This window comes from Catharus ustulatus, chromosome 2 (assembly GCF_009819885.2).
Source record: "Catharus ustulatus isolate bCatUst1 chromosome 2, bCatUst1.pri.v2, whole genome shotgun sequence".
Taxonomy (NCBI): domain Eukaryota; kingdom Metazoa; phylum Chordata; class Aves; order Passeriformes; family Turdidae; genus Catharus; species Catharus ustulatus.
Window position 1 is genome coordinate 45,498,278 of NC_046222.1, and position 19,034 is coordinate 45,517,311.

General features: G+C 39.5%; 2 protein-coding genes across 6 annotated transcripts in view; one reads left to right on the forward strand and one right to left on the reverse strand.

Annotated features, from left to right (window-relative positions):
- Window positions 1-515: 515 nt before the first annotated feature.
- KBTBD3 (kelch repeat and BTB domain containing 3) lies at window positions 516-18,385 on the reverse strand. 5 transcript variants are annotated; one of them, XM_033051523.2, is made up of 4 exons: window positions 18,204-18,385; window positions 9,300-10,452; window positions 8,795-9,036; window positions 516-6,095 (listed from the first exon to the last, which is right to left on the reverse strand). In XM_033051523.2, the coding sequence occupies exons 3-4, from the start codon at window positions 9,016-9,018 to the stop codon at window positions 4,475-4,477; spliced, it is 1,845 nt and encodes a 614-aa protein (XP_032907414.1). In that variant the 5' UTR covers window positions 9,019-9,036; window positions 9,300-10,452; window positions 18,204-18,385; the 3' UTR covers window positions 516-4,474. The 5 variants fall into 5 exon arrangements, with proteins under 5 accessions (XP_032907414.1, XP_032907415.1, XP_032907417.1 ...); XM_033051524.2 differs by lacking the exon at window positions 18,204-18,385 and adding an exon at window positions 17,435-17,921; XM_033051526.1 differs by lacking the exon at window positions 18,204-18,385 and having other exon boundaries at window positions 9,300-9,418; window positions 10,320-10,786.
- A 222-nt stretch (window positions 18,386-18,607) lies between these two features.
- Window positions 18,608-19,034, forward strand: part of AASDHPPT (aminoadipate-semialdehyde dehydrogenase-phosphopantetheinyl transferase) — a 33,502-nt gene continuing 33,075 nt past the window's right edge. Inside the window, exon 1 of the mRNA XM_033052915.2 lies at window positions 18,608-18,767. Within this exon, the coding sequence (XP_032908806.1) occupies window positions 18,624-18,767 (144 nt within the window). The 5' untranslated portion in view covers window positions 18,608-18,623. The remainder of the gene's footprint in view (window positions 18,768-19,034) is intronic.

Sequence of the window (19,034 nt, forward strand, 5' to 3'; positions counted from 1 at the left end):
TTGACGCCATTTCTGCAAGCCTTGGCAAGCAAATTTTAGACTATATCCTTTATCCTTTAGGACTTTATCTCCTTTTATTTAAAGCTGCTTCTAGTCTGGAAGGTCCATTTCAGTAAAAATAAATACCCAATCATTTGCAATACTTAAACTGTTAAAAAGACCTGTATATCAACCATACCTAATTTTTAAAAATGATACAGTTTAAATGAGTACCTTAAAATGGTAAACTTAAGAACTTTTCAGCAGGCAATTAAAATTAGCATGGGAACAGTAATTCGATATGCAAAGGATATACAAATATAAGGTCCAAGGATCGTTATAAACCCCCCTCACAGCAGTTTTCTTCCATGCTAACAGAATTCTTGGTTATAGCGTTCAAAATGTTCTCCAATTGAAAACAAAAACAAACCCCGGAAGAGATTACCTGCATTAGAAACATTGTACATTCTCTGCAGTTTGAAACTCACTGGGGAAAACAAACAAACAAACAAACAAAAAAAAGGACCCGAGAAGGATTCAGTTGCTCAGTGCTTTATTTCACAAAAGAATGAACATCTCAGCAAACGTGTAGTATCGTACTTTCCACATATCAGCAGAGCCCAGGCAGCAGCGAAATGTTACTGTTTTCTATGCTTTATTGGGTGTTAGAAGGATAAAAGTAAATTGAGCATAATGTTAGCTATAAAAATTGTCAAATACATCCCTGTTTTCAGCCTGTTTTAATTAAAATAGATCTTATGCTGCCTCCTGTTGGTCACCTACAAACAGAAGCATCTAAAATTAATCTCCACATTTGGAACTGCAGTCAGCACATTCTATAGCCTACACCTTACCTACTCCCTATATTAACCACAGGAGGTAAACAGTTTTCTTCCCAGAGTAATACCCATAAATAAATCTGACCCAGAAAATCTACACCATTTTGTAAATATAATGAATTTTTAACAGCAGTAAACTGACTTGCTACAAATGTATTAAGAACATAGAAAACAAATTAATTAGTCCTTAAATAATAATAATCAGGTATGTGCAAACATAATCAATAAAACACCTGAATAATTGATATTTATTATAACAACTAAACCAGTATAATAACATTACCAAAGTGCCATAATATCTTGATAGCATTCTTTAAAAATTAAGATTATCCAATATAATCATCACTGGATATTAAAATCCCACATACAATATATATTATCTTTGTGTATATTATACTGGTCATGCTTATAATGTATTCTGTGACATAAAATAGAATACTATTAGAAATATTTTGGTTACATCATTTAAGTGCAAATAGATTATAATTTTACATGCATTTTGTGTGGTTAAACATCACTGTTTCAGTGAGAACATACGTAATCATTAATCTAGTTACTGACTATTTTTAGAGGAAGGTACTTTTTCATAAAGCTTTGATTCAAAAAGCTTTGAAAAGTCATAAAAGATATTTTTAAAACTCACTTTGCATTAATTTTGTGACTTTTTAGTTCCATAAATGCTGTGTAGACTGAAAAATGTTTGATCCAGACTACAACAGTTACTCGTGCAAGTAATTAATATTCTTTTGTGTAGTTCACAGAGATTTCTTGCAACTTTACCAGTTAATCACAGGGATTTGAATATAGGTCCTTACTTCTGTCATAAATCCTCGTTTTTAACCATAACTTTCTAATGCTTCTGCTTCTTCTGCATTCAGTTCTGCTAACAGTTAATACTTTTTATGTGGAAATGTGGCAAACGATCATTTTTCCCTCTGTGAGAGCTGTCTTACAGGTTTACCAACCTAACTGCAGAAAATCAGTACCATTTCACAGTAACTCTTCTGTAAGCAATGCTAGAAAGTAACTGACATTACTACATTATTTCCTGATCACTGAGTAAGAGCTCAACTCCCTGTGAAACCCATGAATGATTTGTCAAACTGGAAACTGGCATTAGTTCCTGCACAAGTGTAGTGTGAAATATTAAAGATGCATGCCTATCTTCCCAATTCAGCTTCAGTCAGTTTTCACTGTCTGTACTGAGGAATTTTTCACATACGTCATTGCTCCGTCTGATGCCGGATGCCAGTCTTACAGCAAGTAGCTGGGTGGAAGACTGCCAAAAAGATCTGCTATAGGGAAAACTTAGGGGAAAGAGCATCACCTGAATGACTCATTCGCTTGCTGTTTATGTGATCCAGCAACTTGGTCATGACAGTGGCAATTAAAACACTCTTGCAATTCTCTAGTCTCTTCCAATTTGCATAGCTATTTATACCCATGCACTGTGGGCACAATATGTTACTTTTCTCAATCCATAAATTGCATACTCATGTTACTCAGGTATAAATACAACACAAAGACACAAGCAAAGGTGAATCGGGCCTTGTATTCCAGTGATGTGACAAATTGCAATAAGTAATGGTTAATGAAGTCTCTACACTGCCCTGAGTAGCTTCATTAAAACTAAAACTACTATTTTCCTATGTGTTTGGTTTTTTCCTATTGTTTCAGTAAGTAGGAATAGTATTCTTCCTCTCTCTACTCAATACACTTGCTTTGCACTAACAAGAAGTAGTTGTGTCCCAATATAAAAATACTTGTGTTTCAGTAAGGTGATTGTAAAGGTTACCTAGCTGCGTTTAGTTAAAATATGGTTTGGAGAACTATTATTAAAAAAACCCAAAATAAATGTGGAAGTTGCCTGAAATACTGTAGCAAGCTACTTATTTCTACAGAACTGACACACATATCAATATACAGAAATTACTGAGTGGAAGGGTCCTGCTCTATTAACATGTTCTCCAAATGTACATGATTTTATTTTACATACTTAAGAAAATTGTTATGATGATGTTACCTAAATTCATAAAGGTATCTGATAATGAATTACAGAGTCAATCACAGAACTGGAACCTTCCATTGTTTACTCTTTAAAACAGAAGCATGTTCTAGGCAATATTAAGCTTCAAGCATTAATATTCAGCTTGGGTTTTGCAAAAAGTACATGCAGTAGTGATGTGATAATGAACTTACCACAGCTGTCTCAAGACATGAAAAATGTCTCTGATGCCTCACTAAATTTTATCCGTGATTTAAACAGCTTGAAAAGATGTGATTAAATGTTTAGAACCATTATTCTGTCTGGCAGAAGACAACCTTACTACTTTCACAATACTTATATGGAACATAAAGGTTCTCAGTGTCTTATCTGGATACCTGGTAAGAAAGAAATTCTCAGGCTGTGGAAGATTGCAAATTGATTAATAAAACTTAGCTAATTTCAGTGTCCTCCTGTCAGAAAGAGGACTGACTTTGTAAGCATGAGATCAAATTTACTTCACAATGCATGGCTAGACTAATATTAGCACTAAAAGTCCATTACAGTTTTATCATAGCTGACTACTTAAAGTTTTTCAAGCAATATATTGTGTAGTGTTTACTGTGTAGTATTTTAACATCTAAAATTACCATGAAGTTCAAGATAAAATGTTTTAATTAATTTAAACCACAAGAGATGATTTCTCACCTCAGAAATACTATTTACTACTGGCTTTTAATATGGGGGTGTAGTTTTGTAATTTTGTGTTTGATGTATGACAAGATACAAACTTTTCCCATAGTTAACCGAAGCAACAGCTACGATTCTTTTTACAGCTTGCTGCTATAAGCAGTCTAGATACTGCTTATTAGGTAGCACTGAAGACTTCAGAGATGGAAGACTTCTATTAGGAAACATCCTGAAGTGGTTTTTCTTTAGTTAGCAACATGACAGAAGCAAAGATATTAATCACATTAATCATCTGTCTTGTAGAAATCTTACCTACAGTATGTTATGGAAGTTTACTTTGCCACAGTTAATGGAATGGAAACAGAAAATAAAGCTACTACTAAGGCACAAGGATGGAGAAAAACTGGTAAAACTGAAGAGCTGAAGTAAAATGACAGGAATTATCAGTCTCTTCAAGTTAGATACCTGGTTTTAATACTGTGAAGGTCACTTTGGCTCTTGTCCTTGCTAAGGTCATTGTGATAAGATAAAGCTGACAAGGAATTCTTCTTAAGGTTTATGAACATAGAAAATCTAAATAACACTAATGAAAATGTCTCTTAAACTTCAGTTACATAGGGAAAACAGTATCACAGTCAGTTTTCTCATTTAGCAATTTGTCTATTGGGACAACTGTGCATATTACAGAAATAATGGCACATACTACACAACTAATTCCTCATTAATATTATTTTTGGAAAATTAATATAATTTTGAAAAATATTATGAAAATTACAGAAAGGAGTTGTATATAAAATTAAGTAATACTGTCTCTATAATGATTAGCATGAATGACATTTTAATGGGCTCTTCCAAAAGCAATCCTAAAGCATTTAATTTATACTGAAAATTTAAATGAGTACATATTTCTTTATCTGTAAACTAATACTTAACACTGCTCTAAAACTTGTGCATTTAAATAGATTCTTTTGACTTGGGAGCTTCAGAATTCTCCAGAGCAAATCGTCAGTACGGGTGACCAGGGGTCCCTGTATTTATTAAACTGAATCACCTGACAGTAAAACTCAGTTAAGGCTCTTGGCATTGGTGAAACTTCTTCCCACTCAGACCTACTACTGTGGTAGACTTGAACTTCATCTGTGATTTCTTCTGGAGCATAGTCACCACCTAGTATGTAAATTTTGTCTTCTGTCCCAACTGCCCCTGCATTAAAGCCAGCACATTCAAAAGATCCTTCCCCTTTCCAAACACAGGTTTCTGGGCAAAAACTGTAGACCTTGTAGGTGGAGAGATCACATATATACAATGTACAGTTCACTGGAACAGCTTTGATTAGAGTTGCATGGAAAAACTGCCCAAATTCTGCTACAAGCTCAGACCACTGATCAGTCATAGCATTATACTTAAAGAAGCAGTCAAGAGATGGATTAAAGGCATCAGTAATCTCTACTTCTGAGCCAAGGACATAAATTATATTCTGGCATGCACTTGCTTCTGGATAGTAGATACCTCTTGGTAACTGGCTTACAGATTTCCAGTCTTTGGAAAGAGGATCATAGGATTCTACATCCAAAAGACTCCGAGTTTCTTGAGCTCCTCTGGTCTTTCCACCAATTACAAAGAGCTGATTTAAGGTTACAACAGATGTGTGCATTGTCCTCGGTTTTTTCATAGCTGACACTATGGAGAATTCATTGCTGACTGGACAGTAGCACCAGGTTTGGTCAGTGGCATCATGAAACGGTTCAGCAATATGAAGCCTGACAGTCCTATAACAATTCCCCTTGCATCCTCCAGTTATAAATATTTTTTCTCCATAGCTAGACAAACTTGACCCTGGCAGATCAATCATGTGCGTATGTGGTAGTTCTTTCCATTTATCTGTTTTGATGTTGTAGCAGAATGTATGTCTGTTTTCTCCATCTTCATCAGTTTTATGAACAAATATGTATTTTTCTGTTGTTGAAGGACGTGCATCTGGAAACAATCCACTGAAGTTCTGCACACTTTTAACTGCATCATTGATTATTACTGAGCAATTAGCACTCTTAAGTAAGTGTTCTTCAGTAAGCAGAAAGTCCTGCAAAGTCTTTTCAGGTAACTGGTGTAATCTCACTTTTTTAATTAAATTAGGCAGGTATTTCTGCCGTGTTTCTAAGTTGTGTTTGGTCCATTGGAGGACAGCTTTCAACACTGATTCTTCCTCAGGGACATCTAGTTCATCAGCCTCGAGACATTTTTGTAATATCTCAAAATTCATTTCCAAGAAATCACTTGATCTGAGCAGCAATGAAAAGTGGTGTTGTACAAAATCTAGTGCATGATCAAACAAGCGGACAGACCCATAACTTTCTGACAGAGAAAGCAACTGTAAGCAATTCACAAGATCAATACTTTTTATTAAGAAGTCACTGCAAGCTTTGGAAAGGAGTGAAACTTGAAGAAATGATGACAGCTGGAAGAGCATTTCCACATTATCATCGGTTATCTCTGTTTTTCCTGTGTAAGCATAATCAAGAAAAGCTTTCACTGCCTTGGGTGATAGGTTACTAATAGTAACATTGCCATCATCCCGTTCTTTCATATTAACTTCAAACATGGCTCTGTGAATAGAATACAGAAGATATATTCACACATTAAAGATTTAGCAAACAGACGAGAACACTGATGTAAAAGGAGACAATCAGGGGCACTTAGTAATGTGGACTGGTCTAAAATAGGTCTAAAATATGGAAGTTCTTATGTGAACAATGAATTTACTTGTGTGTTTGAAGAAACAAATAATTGGTGATAAGAACATATTCAAAGTGATGGGTTAACAAAATCATAGCAGCACCTGTGTTTTGTATGGATTTTCACAAACTGATGAAGTCTGCAGCTCTCAATGTGACAGAAAATGTGAAAGCATTCAGGACAGCATCAGTTCCAACTTTGGGAAAGAAAGGCTGATTTAAAAAAAATACATAGTAAAAAAAGGCCCCATGAGTCAGGTCATGCAATGTGGACGAGAATATAAAATTATGTGGAAAAAAAATAGCCCTCCATATTGTAGGCTGAGTAAATGGCCAGAAAGATGATGGGTGTAGTCCTCAGAAATAAAAGTAGGTGAGGGGTAAATGAGGAGAAAAAAACACAGGGAAACTTAATACTTGCTTTAGAGTTGACAGAGAGATGTATGAGTACAGGCCAGTGTCAGAGAAAAAAATGACATTTTGACATATGATTGCCTGACACAATGAAACTGTGCAGAAAGTAGATTGTGACTGAATACAAAGATGTTGGTTGAAACTGTGGAATGAACTTTTGATCAGGAGATTCGTGGAAATTTTATTACAATTTTAACTACTTTATTCCAAGTATGTAATAACATTTAACTCTTTCACACAGTCTAACATGGCAAGATAAAATAATTAGTTTTACAAGCAGGTAAGTGCTGGCAAGAGATCAGCGCTGCAAAATCCCTCGCTCTACCCTCTCAGAGCCTAAGCCTCAAGCCAGGATAGCAGTGGCTTCTGAATAAGATAATAGTGGAGGAAGAGTTGAATAGATCATCAAATGCAAAGTAGAGAATCTGGATATTAATATATCATAGTCAATTCATATTTAGAAAAAGTGCTTTTTTATATCACAGTTCAGTTATACACTTAGTATCTCTGTTGCAAGGGATTTTTTTAGAATCCCATCCTTTTCTGAAGCTAAAGAGGAAAAAAAAATCACTGTGTATAGTATATGCTCTTTGGGACATGAACATCCTGTAAAGAAGGACAAGAACATAAAATAAGACACCTGTGTCTCAAAGACCTCTTTGCATACTAAATGGTGACACTTATAATCCTTTCTGCATTAATCCATGAGCTATGAACTCTCTAATTAAGGAGTCAAATAGCAGCTGAACAATAACAGCAGAAGAAGATCATTGTAGGGAAAGGCTTTGACTCTGAAAGCTAACAAGTAAGAATCAAAATGTTGCTGAATCTTCAGTTTACACAACGAAGCCAAAACTAAGAGAAGTCCGAAGTCCAAGGATGACAAAAGGTGTTCCATTTCAAAATGTATGTAGTGGACTTAGGTACTTTTTATTCCTTGAAGGTAAAAAATGGGCCTTGCATTTCAGGAAAATTTATGAATCTGATGGCTGCTATTATCCACTGTATCAACCATTAGGAGCAGGGAGAGATCTCTCCTGGCAGATTTTAATCTGAAGAGCCTGTAGGTAATGAAAAGGACACATGGGTTTCCATGTGTTTAGCTTTGGTTCTAAAAATTACCACTGGAAGCTATTTCATCCTAGTATTTCTTTCTACCAGATCATCTTGGTGCTGTCAAGCAGTTAAAGACAAATGAAAGTAGTACTGTGTGTCAGAGAAGAAAACAAATTTGATCCTAAAGTGGATAATTTCATCCACATTTTTTTTTTTCAGTAATTCTTAGAACACATCTAGCTATCTTCTGTCATATGTGGCAGACTCAATTAGACCATGGGATCTTCCAGATTTGAAAATAACACTCATCTATGTATGGGCAACTGAATTGAGGCTATTAACTCATTCCCAGGAGTCCATTTTCTCATTGTTAGACTCTTATCTTTAAGTAAACTGTATTCAGAAACACTTCTGGTGTGGAACTGCAAGTTTGAATCTTTCTAATAAAAAGGTTAGCAAGGCTTTTTTATACATTAATATTCTGTATGTGAATGAAGGCTGTCCCTTAAGAATACATAGCTTTAAGCACAAGAAAGAAGATCCATTTCATGCTAAAAGGCTGAAATCTGTAGTTTAGGAAAAGTATGCCCATCTGTTTAAATACAATCTCTACTACACTGACCACTCTTCTTGGACAAAAAAACCAGTTTCATTTCAATGTTATGTACAATTTATCCACAATTGTTCAGTACAAGATGTATTTGTTCAATCTGTTATGTTTTGCAATATAAATGTGTCAAAGTACACAGACTATCATGTAAAAATTCAAACAATATCCTCGCCAACCTTCAAGTATTGATACAGGCAACTCTCAAACATACATAACTTGTGTCAGTTCAACCAAACAGCAGAACCACACATTTCTGATTTGAAACTTGTATTTCAGAGTTTCGACTGCTATCGGAATCTGATTCATAGAGTCCTCATGGCTTTTTGAAAATACGAAGAGCTGTATCTGGAACACCCTTAAAATGATGTTTGAATGCTTTGCAGATATTTGTAAATTGTGATATTCTATTAACTTTTTTGTTTTTAATTTTACTCCCTCCCAGAAAACTTAGAATCTATTTTCTGCAAACTCATGCCAAAATTAGGTTTACCTGAAAAAATCACTGCATGCTGCCAGTACACAACGATGACAGGGAATTATTTCATCTTTCACAAGAATTTTAAAGTCAAAAAATGTATTTTGTTCTCTGAACTTTTGTAGTACTTTTAGAATTTGTTGTCCATGACCTTCAGCCACTAAGGAATTGATTTTATTTTCAGGAACAGAAATTCCATTGCAAATAGGTCTGCTAATGTAATCCCGTTGATTGGCCATGTTTTCTTCAATCTACTCCTGAAATGGAAAAATAAGTAATTGATTCTACAGTCTTATTATTAAAAAATCCCAAACAAAATCAATACACCATAAAACAAACAAAGAAGTTCCCAGCATTGAATTTAGTTTGTAAATCATATGCACAGTTAGAAATTTGTTACAAGTGACTTTTACATTGAATTTGATAATACTACTACTTTGTAAAATATATTCACACTGCAAATTTTGAAAAGTAAATTATCTGCTATATATCAGAGAACAATTCTACAGATAATACCCACCTGTAGGTATTTTTTCAGTAAAGTCCACAGGAAACACAGCAAGGAGTGTGTTTAACTGTCATTTAAGAGAAAGACTAGTCCTAGTGTTACCCTCAAAAAACCCAAATTCTGACAATTTTCTGCAAAATTAAGATGGCAAAAGAAAACTTCATTACATATTCTACATTCCAAAGGGCTGATCACTCTACACCTTGTAGTGCAAGGAAGACACAGGCTATTAGAATGCATCCTAAGTGGATCCCCATGAGGTACTGTGGACTGAATAATGGAATACAAACAACACCAACAGCCTGGCTAAAACAGGATTGCTTGGGCTTACCAAATAGGGTCACTTACAGACAGTTTGGTGACAGAATACCTTTCAGTGTTTAGTCAATTTAAACTGATTTAGTCATGTACCTCTAGTCTTGTTAGGAAGCTTTATGTTTGCCCACTCTGAGTTTCACTTCCAGTGGTGTAAATTAACTGGCTTTAGAACACATGTAAATTTAAGACCATCTCCCTTTCAGCAGCCAAGTTTTTTTCTGGTGAAAATCCCTACACTGAAGTGTGGTTTTTTTCCTATGGTAAATTGCTTTTAACTGTTTTTTAAAATGAAAATATTTTATTTGTCAACATAAAGAAACTTTAAACATCAGTATATTTTATTTACACCTATTTAAAGAGCTATTTATATATTGTAGATGCATAAACTGCCCTTACTCCAAATCTGAGTCTAGATTGCCTATTTTAAACCTTAAAGAAACATTCGAATTTTTTTATTCCAGGATTTTGCTTCCACAATTCCAATTAAAATCAGCAACAGGTAATGGCCCACCTGAATTGACAGGGGACAAAAAAATCCAAACAAAACCCAGAAACAAGAAAATGCTGGTTTTGGTTTTTCATTTTGTGAAAAGGCTCATGACACGATACATTCAGAGCAAACTGAACCGTCAGGCAGTCTTCTTCATGTGAAGTACTTTCACAGCAGACTGATCTATACTTTATCTAACCAGGTAGCTCCAACCACAAATAGACCTCCATGTCTCCTGGAAGAGAAGAGATCCAGTGATCTTGCTGCCAGCACTGGCACCCTTGGAGCAGGCATCTTCTCCTTCCCATGGCCAGACAATCTCAACGTATTCACTCTTTCCATTCTAAGCCTGAGGAACTAGGAAAATACAGAAGAACAAGACCACCATTTATTCTGATAAGGTATGGCCTCATAAACCCCAGCTTCCATAAATCATAAAACTTACTCGTATGTCAGAATTCTCTAGAATACCTTTTTCTTATGAATTGAAAAGCCTGCTCCTCAAAAGGCTGAATCTTCAAAAGCAGAGTTGCTTCAATAACATTAGTTTGCCACATTTGAAAGAAACTCTTTTTAAAAAGTATGTGAATTTCAAAGTTTATTTGGCATCACGTAAAATAACACTTCTTCTAAAAGAAATGCAATCCTTTCTGCAAAATTCTGGAAATGACAATAGATACTAAACATTTTTCTCCACTTACATGTACAGTAGTTTCACGAATACAAGTCGCACGGATTATAAGCCGCACCCCCGGTGCCTCGACAGTGTTGCTGTCTTTGTCAATAGATAAGCCGCACCCCGAATATTAGCCGCACTTTCGTTCGTAGCGAGAATCCGTGCGCAGCTTTCACAAATTGGCCAATTAGCAACAGGATCGCGGCATAGCGGGCTTTACTGGCTCGGGGCGGGGCCAGGCAGGCTCGGCCCGCTCATGGTTGCCGATAGGGGTGGATGGCCCGGCTCGGCGCTACGGCTTGGCTGGGCCGGCCGGGCGGTGTTGCTGCCGCCGCCGCCGCCGCCAGGCTCCCTGCTCCCGTCTGCACTGCCACTGCTGCGTTTGCTTGCCCTGCGGGCGGTGCTGCTGCCGCCGCCGCTGCCAGACTCCCTGGCTCCCCGCTCCCGTCTGCACCACCGCTGCCATGTTGGCTCGCCCTGGCCGGCACTGCTGGCCGCCGCACCGCCGGGCTCCCCCACGCTGCTAGCCCCGGTTCCCCTGGGCTCCCGTGCACTGCCAGCCCTGCTCCTACGGGGCTTTTCCCTGCCGCCGGGCAGCCCCGCGCCGCCGGGCTTCCTGCTTCTGCTATCCTCTCCTATGCAGTGTGGCTCCCGTGCACTGCCAGCCCTGCTTCTACGGGGCTTCTCCCCGCCGCCGGGCAGCCCTGCTCGCCGGGCTTCCTGCTTCTACTATCCTATCCTATGCAATGTGGCTCCCGTGCACTGCCAGCCCTGCTTCTACGGGGCTTTTCCCCGCCGCCGGGCAGCCCCGCGCCGCCGGGCTTCCTGCTTCTGCTATCTTCCCCTATGCAGTCGGGCTCCCGTGCACTGCCAGCCCCGCTTCTGCCGACTGCCCCGCCCTGCTGGCTCAGGCTCAGCCGCCCGCCCCCCACACTGCTGGCCCCGCCTCTGCCAGGCTTTCCTACCTCTGCCGGGGCCGGCCGGGCTCCAGCTTGGCTTGGGGCTGCCGCGGGCTCTCACTTCCGTGTTGGCAGCTTTTAGAATTTTGTTAATGTATTAGCCGCCCCGGAATATTGGCCGCACTTCCGGGTTTCCACCAAAATTTTGGTCAAATTGGTGCGGCTTGTATTCGTGAAATTACTGTAATTTCAACAGCAAGCTCCAAACTACAATTTGCTCTCTGTAGATAAAATTACCAATTTCAGTAATATTCATATTGGTATTATGAACATGGAAACATCTACTGTAATCAAGTCCAGCTATGCGATTTTAGGAAAGACACCATATGATAATTTTCATACAAGCAATCAATGTTTCAGAAAGTTTTCTTTAACCACAAAAATTCTATTCCAGTACATTGGTGTAGAGACTGTAAACCTTTTAATTACACAATCAATTTATTAACGCTTAGATATATTTGTTCTTCTGTTAATATTGTTATTTGACTTAATTTTCCTTTGTATATTTATTCACTGTTACAATTATCAAGAGTGTTGATATCACCTCTCAACTTTCATTACAATGAATAACTGTCAAATTTTCCAAGGTCCTTATAAGGCTGAGTTTCTGGTTTTCCTTATTATTTCTTGCAGTTTTCTCTTTACTCCAGTTTGATCCTAAATTTCTTTCACTGATACAAGATTTGTTGTACAACATTATGGTTTAGATCTCATCACTGTCTCACTAGTCCAATTTGCAAGTCATCTAGTGCATCCCAATCCTAATCTCTAATAGCAGTATCTCATTATTTTCTTAAAAGCAAAATTCAGCATTGTATCTTTAATGTTTTTGTCCATGATAAAGGAATGTAGTAATGAATACTGTGCAATGACTTAACCTAATTCACCCGTCTCTCCATTAAAAAATATACATCTTAAAAAAAATTCACTTTCCAGCTGTCTTGTAGCCAATTCCTGACTCATTTTTAAATTTTGGTATTAATGTACCACTTCACTGAATCTGCTGATGATTTTAGAACCCTCCAAACTCTCTTAACAACTCAGCTAAAACTTGGTATGTTAAACAAGACATTTATAATTATTTCATGTATTCTTCCACCAAGTCATATTAATTAATCAGTATGTTTTTAATAAATATTTGATCAACTCTGACTAAAGGGTAAGAAACATAGGGGGTGCAGATACATGTTGGAAGAGGTCTGCAGCTCAGGAATGCTGGGGAACACCTCTCCTTTTATTTGCTCCATAAATTCCCATAGGATTCCAATTACAAAGGCCATCTTCATGAGGATTACCAAGAACCAAGCTCCAGTAAATGGGCCATTAGAGTTGGGATCTCTTACTTTTGCTTTTTAAGACATGTCTGTGTGCTGTTCAGTAACTGGCCTTGCAGCCTCTCCAGAACATGACCCAAGTACTGCTGTACGTGATCCAGTCTCTCACCACTTGACAAGACTTCCCTGCTCACATACTGCACCTTTACAATCTTACACTGACAAATGCCCCTTTAGCTATTAGCCTGCTTTTCTAAAGAAACCCCAAGAAACGACAAATCAACAACTGGTTGACAAAGACAGCTGAAAATGAATCCAAAACTAAACTCCCCTAAAGTTAAAAGTTAAACATTTGCCCTGGCTTATTTTAACTGCGAGACACCTCAAACACAAAGCCAGTTGGCTGCTACAGTGAAAACTGATACAAACTTCACCATTATTAAGGTCAACCCCAAATAACACATGTGTGGGGGACATATATGTACCTCTCAAAACTATCTGTACATGTCTCCAGTTGAGGGGCCAGGCATTCTGCATGCCTGACAGTCAAGTGGCAAGCAGTGGCCAGTGTAGGGCCACAGAGCAGCCAGCAGTTGAACAGAAGGCAGGGAATAGTAAGCCACTTTTGGTCATTACAGTGCATGAAATAAGGGACCACCTGGGAGCTCTGAGGGTAAGAGCACCCTTAATGATCTGTCACAAAATCCAGTAATAAGGGCCCAGACCTCATTAGTTGTGCTGTTCATGAGACCCCTCTGTCGTAGAAGTATAGAGTGCTTTGGGCTGGAAGGGCTGTAAGGGATCACCTAGTTAGAACCCTTTGCCAGTTTTAACACTGTCCTTTTTCCAAGGGACAGAGCAGTCTAGAACATAATGACCTCATTTATTGACCCGATGCCAGGTAACCACACTGAGAACTTTGGTAAGACCATAGTCAAAATATGAGATATACACACGCTCCTCTTAGTATCTAAGTATTGTTTGGAAGCTACAAATTTTTAACTGACCTTAATTCCATCCAAACAGCTGACAGCACTGAATCTCTAGAACATTGCACTTCACCAATACTCCCTTTTCAAAGATATGTAACATAGGATGTACCATATTTATGGTTGTCTTCTAGTTAGCAATGCTTTTTAAGTGTTAGTATAATTTTGTTCCTAGAAGATACTGAAATGTGTGATTTACTTTCTTATACTTTTCGTTTGGAAAGTCCAAATGACCTTTAAACTATGAATTTAATAACCTGGATATATGCTGAATCCTAGATATTAGACTAGGAGACTATAAACACAGCATACTATTAAACTCATAAAGGAAACCAAAAACATCCATGACAGACATTTTCAGAACATACAGGCATACACTAAAATCATAACCAGTGCAGTACACCCCCTAGAAATGATTTTCATATCCATTCCACCAGATCTGAAAGAGCAAAGCAAACAGAACTGTGAAGTGACCTTTGAGCCCAGACGAACTTTTGTTTGTGCAGAATCTGTGTAGTTCCCGCCAAAGCACTGATTGGAACATGCTCACATAATGTACGTAGATTAATAAACACTTCTGCTGAAAAGATGTTGCTATACCAACAGTCCAAACACCCTTAGCTGCTACTGCTACAACTGATAAAATGGTTACAGAAGCTTAAATATGCTAATGAAGTTGAGAATAGTAGAAGAAGCGCAATTATTTCTTAGTGAATAACCAAGGGAAATGTATCAAACTAGGGAACAGTGAAGGCATGAACACCCAGATGAGGGTCCAGAAAGAAAGTGGCAAAGACACCAAACTGTTTTATCCCTTTGTAATAGTGAGATAAAAATATACATACAAATATGTGTGACTTTGAAATAGCCTTGGGAATTGTGTTTTGTGGAAGTACTAAACACACACAAGTATCACACATAACTCAGCTCGTGCTGTGCCTGCCTGCCAATAAACAGGACCAAACCCTTGGATTGGGACTGAGGCTCGAGACTGTTCCCAGCACAAAGGAGTGGCCATTCAGAAATCACCAGTAACACTGTGCAGGGAGACGTTTGCTCCTCTTCCAACACAGCTGGCAAAACCAGTCTAAACTCAACCCCAATCTGGTACTTTATTATTTACAAACAATTGCAAAACCATCTATTCTGCTTTTATCAGAAAGCACAATACATCTGTGCTAAAGCACTCATCAATTAGAAAAAAATTTAATCTTTGTACTTCATAGCAGGTCTCTTATGAGAAATAAATGGTTCTTCAGTGAAACATTATATTTATTTCATGGCCTTCTCCCAGCTTGGATAGTATGTCTTACTAGGGAGTGGGATTTTAAAACCGGGAAATCTAAGAGCTGGTATTTTACAGAACATTTTGCGTACCGAGGATGAAAGAATTAAGCACAGTGAAGATAAAGAAATTGTATAGATTTCCCTAAGAACTTTCAGGGGTTTTTTTCATACAAAATTTAACTGTGCCTTAATGTGAGTTTTGAAAAGGTCAAGATCAGCATTCTAAGATCTAATATTAAAGGTATTATATTATTGAGTCTACTGTATATCCATCAAGATGATTTGCTATTTTCATCCCTTGTCCATTCAAAAGGAGAGAAAATAATGACTTGTTAGTCATTAAAGTTTTAAAGACATCACTCTACACTATGCATCTAATTTAACATTCATTAAGATGAGTATGAGGAACAGGTATCATCTGTAAGATTTGGTGACACTTCTAATTGCTGACTAAAAAGACAAGAGTGGTTTAAAATGTAATTAGACTATAAATACTGAGTGGAAGTTCTGTGCTTTTATTTTCCATTAATGTGTTGATTGTCACTGATTGCCTGAGATTCAAAATGCTAAGAGAATTCCAAGTTCCTGCCTGGAAATTTCAATGCAACTGAGTCTCACAGGTTTTTCATAAATAACTGAACTTCGAAGAAAAATGATATTCAGTCAATCATTTTATGACAAGCAAAAAAATGCACAGGACATTTTGAGACATTTATCAATAATAAATGTTCAGAGAGTATTCTCAGATTGAAAGGTGACACAGAGACTTCAAAGCTTTGTGTTCTTTAGAAGTGATAAAAAAAAACAACATGATAAAGAAACCCAGTAGGAAGTAAGGAAATTGGACTAATTCCTGGAAGCATTCCAAAAGTGGAAGATTCCCATTCTGCAAGCAGGGATCATTAAATGCATCTTCCCTGACAAACATATGAACCCATTAAGATAAAGCAGTAATCACTTAAAAGAAGTAAAACTGGCTGGATTTTATCCTAAAATTAAATTTCCCCAATTCATCAAGTTACTTTGCAAATTATTTTATTAGCCAAAAAAAGATCAAGAACTGTAATTTTAATTTGCAGGAAAAAAGGGAATTAAAATGACATTCTGTACTTCCAGTTCTGATGAAAATAATTGCAAATTCTGTAAAAGAAGATAACAACTTTTAATGGCTTCAGTGTAGTCTATCACTTTTACATGTGTTTAAAATGTGGGTTTTTTTCAAAACATGCATGCAATATTGAACATCTTTAGACAATAATTTAGCATATCTTATTATTTACTTAAAATAAAAGATGTGGGTTTATATTGAATACATCCTTAATTATATTACGTATTATTCAGTGCATCTTGAGCTTCAGTTTGCATTTATGCAGGAAGCCCATTTTTACAAAAAAAAGAAAATTAATCCACTAGTGAAAAAAGTGCTACACGTTTAAATCTCTTATGTAGAGAGCATGGACAAGCCCAAACCTATCATTGAAACCAAAGGGGTTTTTGGAAGTATGTAAGATCCACAATCCATTATCACCTATCAGTAACTAAATACACAAAAGGCCACAAATTCTTCTTCAAAGTGCGCAGAATACAAAGTTTGAAATGTAAGCATCAGCTACAGTTTGATATTGGTGAAGAGCATTTTCCTGGGATTTTTTCTTGACTCTTAAATCCTTCTCTGTGTCAGTGAACTTTGTGGGTTTGGACAATAAGATTATGCCATTCCTTGCGCCACTAAATCACGAACAAAAATAGGAATAATATTTTGAAATAAGTCAAATACCCAACTGATTCTTTGATTAAACATTTTTTATGCAATGTTACTTTTGTGTTTAAAATATTTTGCGAAGACCAATTTATACTCAGCTATAACTGAGACTTATTCTAGACAGAAAGACCTTCTGGCCTGAGTAGAAACAGCAGTTTTCCATATTAACAGTGAGATGGCAATGCTAAACAACAACAACAAAAACGGATTGCAACAAATACCTGCAGTATTACAATTTTCAGTATTTTTGCATCATTTGTACATGGTCAATACAGGATGGATTAAGTGCGAGTATTTCTAAAGGCAAGCAACAGAAAGACGGGTTGTAAATTTTCAAATAATTTTTTAGTTACGGCTCAGCTCCAGAACCAAAGGGCAAACAAATTTATTACCTTCTGAGGATTTACAGACGGCCTATAATTGAGGGCCCATGAGAATCCAGTTCTGACAACCATTGGAATTCTTAACAGAATAATGAGCATGGGATACAAGAGGCCTTTGTTCGCACAGATCCTTAGGGACCAGAACGCTGCTAGGGTGATGCAGCGCGCTGCATCTGCTCTCGGAACAACCAGCTCCCCTTTATAAAAGGCAAACAGAGCCCAGCCCGCTGCGACAGCTCTGCCAGGGGCCCGGGAGGATGGATGCGCTGACGGCAACACCTCAGCGGGATGTGCCGCTGCCAGAGATGGGCCGCGCATCACCTGTCCTCAAAGGGCGCGCTGCCGCCAAGAACCGCCTCCCTCCCTCCCCGCTCGAGGGCATAACCACCTCCCTATGCCGCACAGGGCCCAGGGAGGCACAGCTTAGCGGGCAATTACGTTCTCTGTGCGACGGCCGGGGTTTTCGGCCGCCCCAGCCCCATCGGCCCCAGCCCCGCACAGCGGCCGCCATCGCTCCCGCCCCGCCCGCCGGGGGAGGGCAGCGCCGCCAGGGCCAGACTGCGCATGCTCAGGCCGCCCGCGCCTGCGCCCCGCGGCGGCCCCGTTCATTCTAAGGGAGGATAATAGTGACAGGACGGGCGGGATGGGGCAAAGGGATCCCCTTCTCTCACAGCGCGGCTCGGCCGCGGCATGCGGCGCTATTCGCCACTGCCGCCTCTCCGCAGGCGGCGAAGCGCCAGTCCCCCCTGAGCGCTCCCTCCGAGCAGCGCGCACCCACCTGCAGCCAACACCCGCAGCTCACCGACCGGTCTGGCCCACCCTCCGCAGCAGCCACGACAGCAGATTGGCTCCTTCCCGCGTCATTCTCCTGCTCCTTGCACTCGGAATGGCTCCGCCGGCCGCCACTCCAGGGCAGGGCCCGCCCATCTCCCTGAGAGGGCTCCTCTCTGACGACACCGCGGGTGCAGCTCCGCCGCAGGCATCGCCTATTCTGATAGGTCGCTACCTGGCGCATCCCGCTGTCACTCACAACGCACTCTGATATCGGATTGGCTAATGCTCTTTGGGGCGGGGCCCTCCGTGCTTCCCGCACGGCGATAGGCTCCCGCCGGGCTCGAGGGGGCGGGTCTTGGCGGCGCGGGGCGGGCCCGCCGGAGGGTGCGGGAGCGCGGCCGGGCGGGCGCTGCGGGGCCGGGCCATGGGCAGCGTGCGCTGGGCCTTCCCCTGCGGCACCTGGCGACCCTGCCGCCGCGAGTGGCTGCTGGCCACGCAGCTGGTGCAGCCCGAGGAGAAGGAGCGCATCGGCCAGTTTGTCTTTGCCCGCGATGCCAAAGCTGCCTTGGTACATGGGGAGCGGGGACGCGGTTGTCTCTCTGCAAATTGCCCAAATTCCTGATTTGTCGTCGGCAAACATGCCCTGCAAGGGCGTTTCGGGGACGTAAAGCTAAAGGATAAGGCTTGTATAAAGTGTGAAGCTCGCTCTCAAAGCGGGACGGCAGGCTGCTGCCAGTAGTTACTCTGAAAGATCCCACAGCTTCTAAGCCGTGACAACAAGTCAGGCGACAAAATCTGCGTACCCTGGGAGACTTTACATAGGACAGTAGGAGAA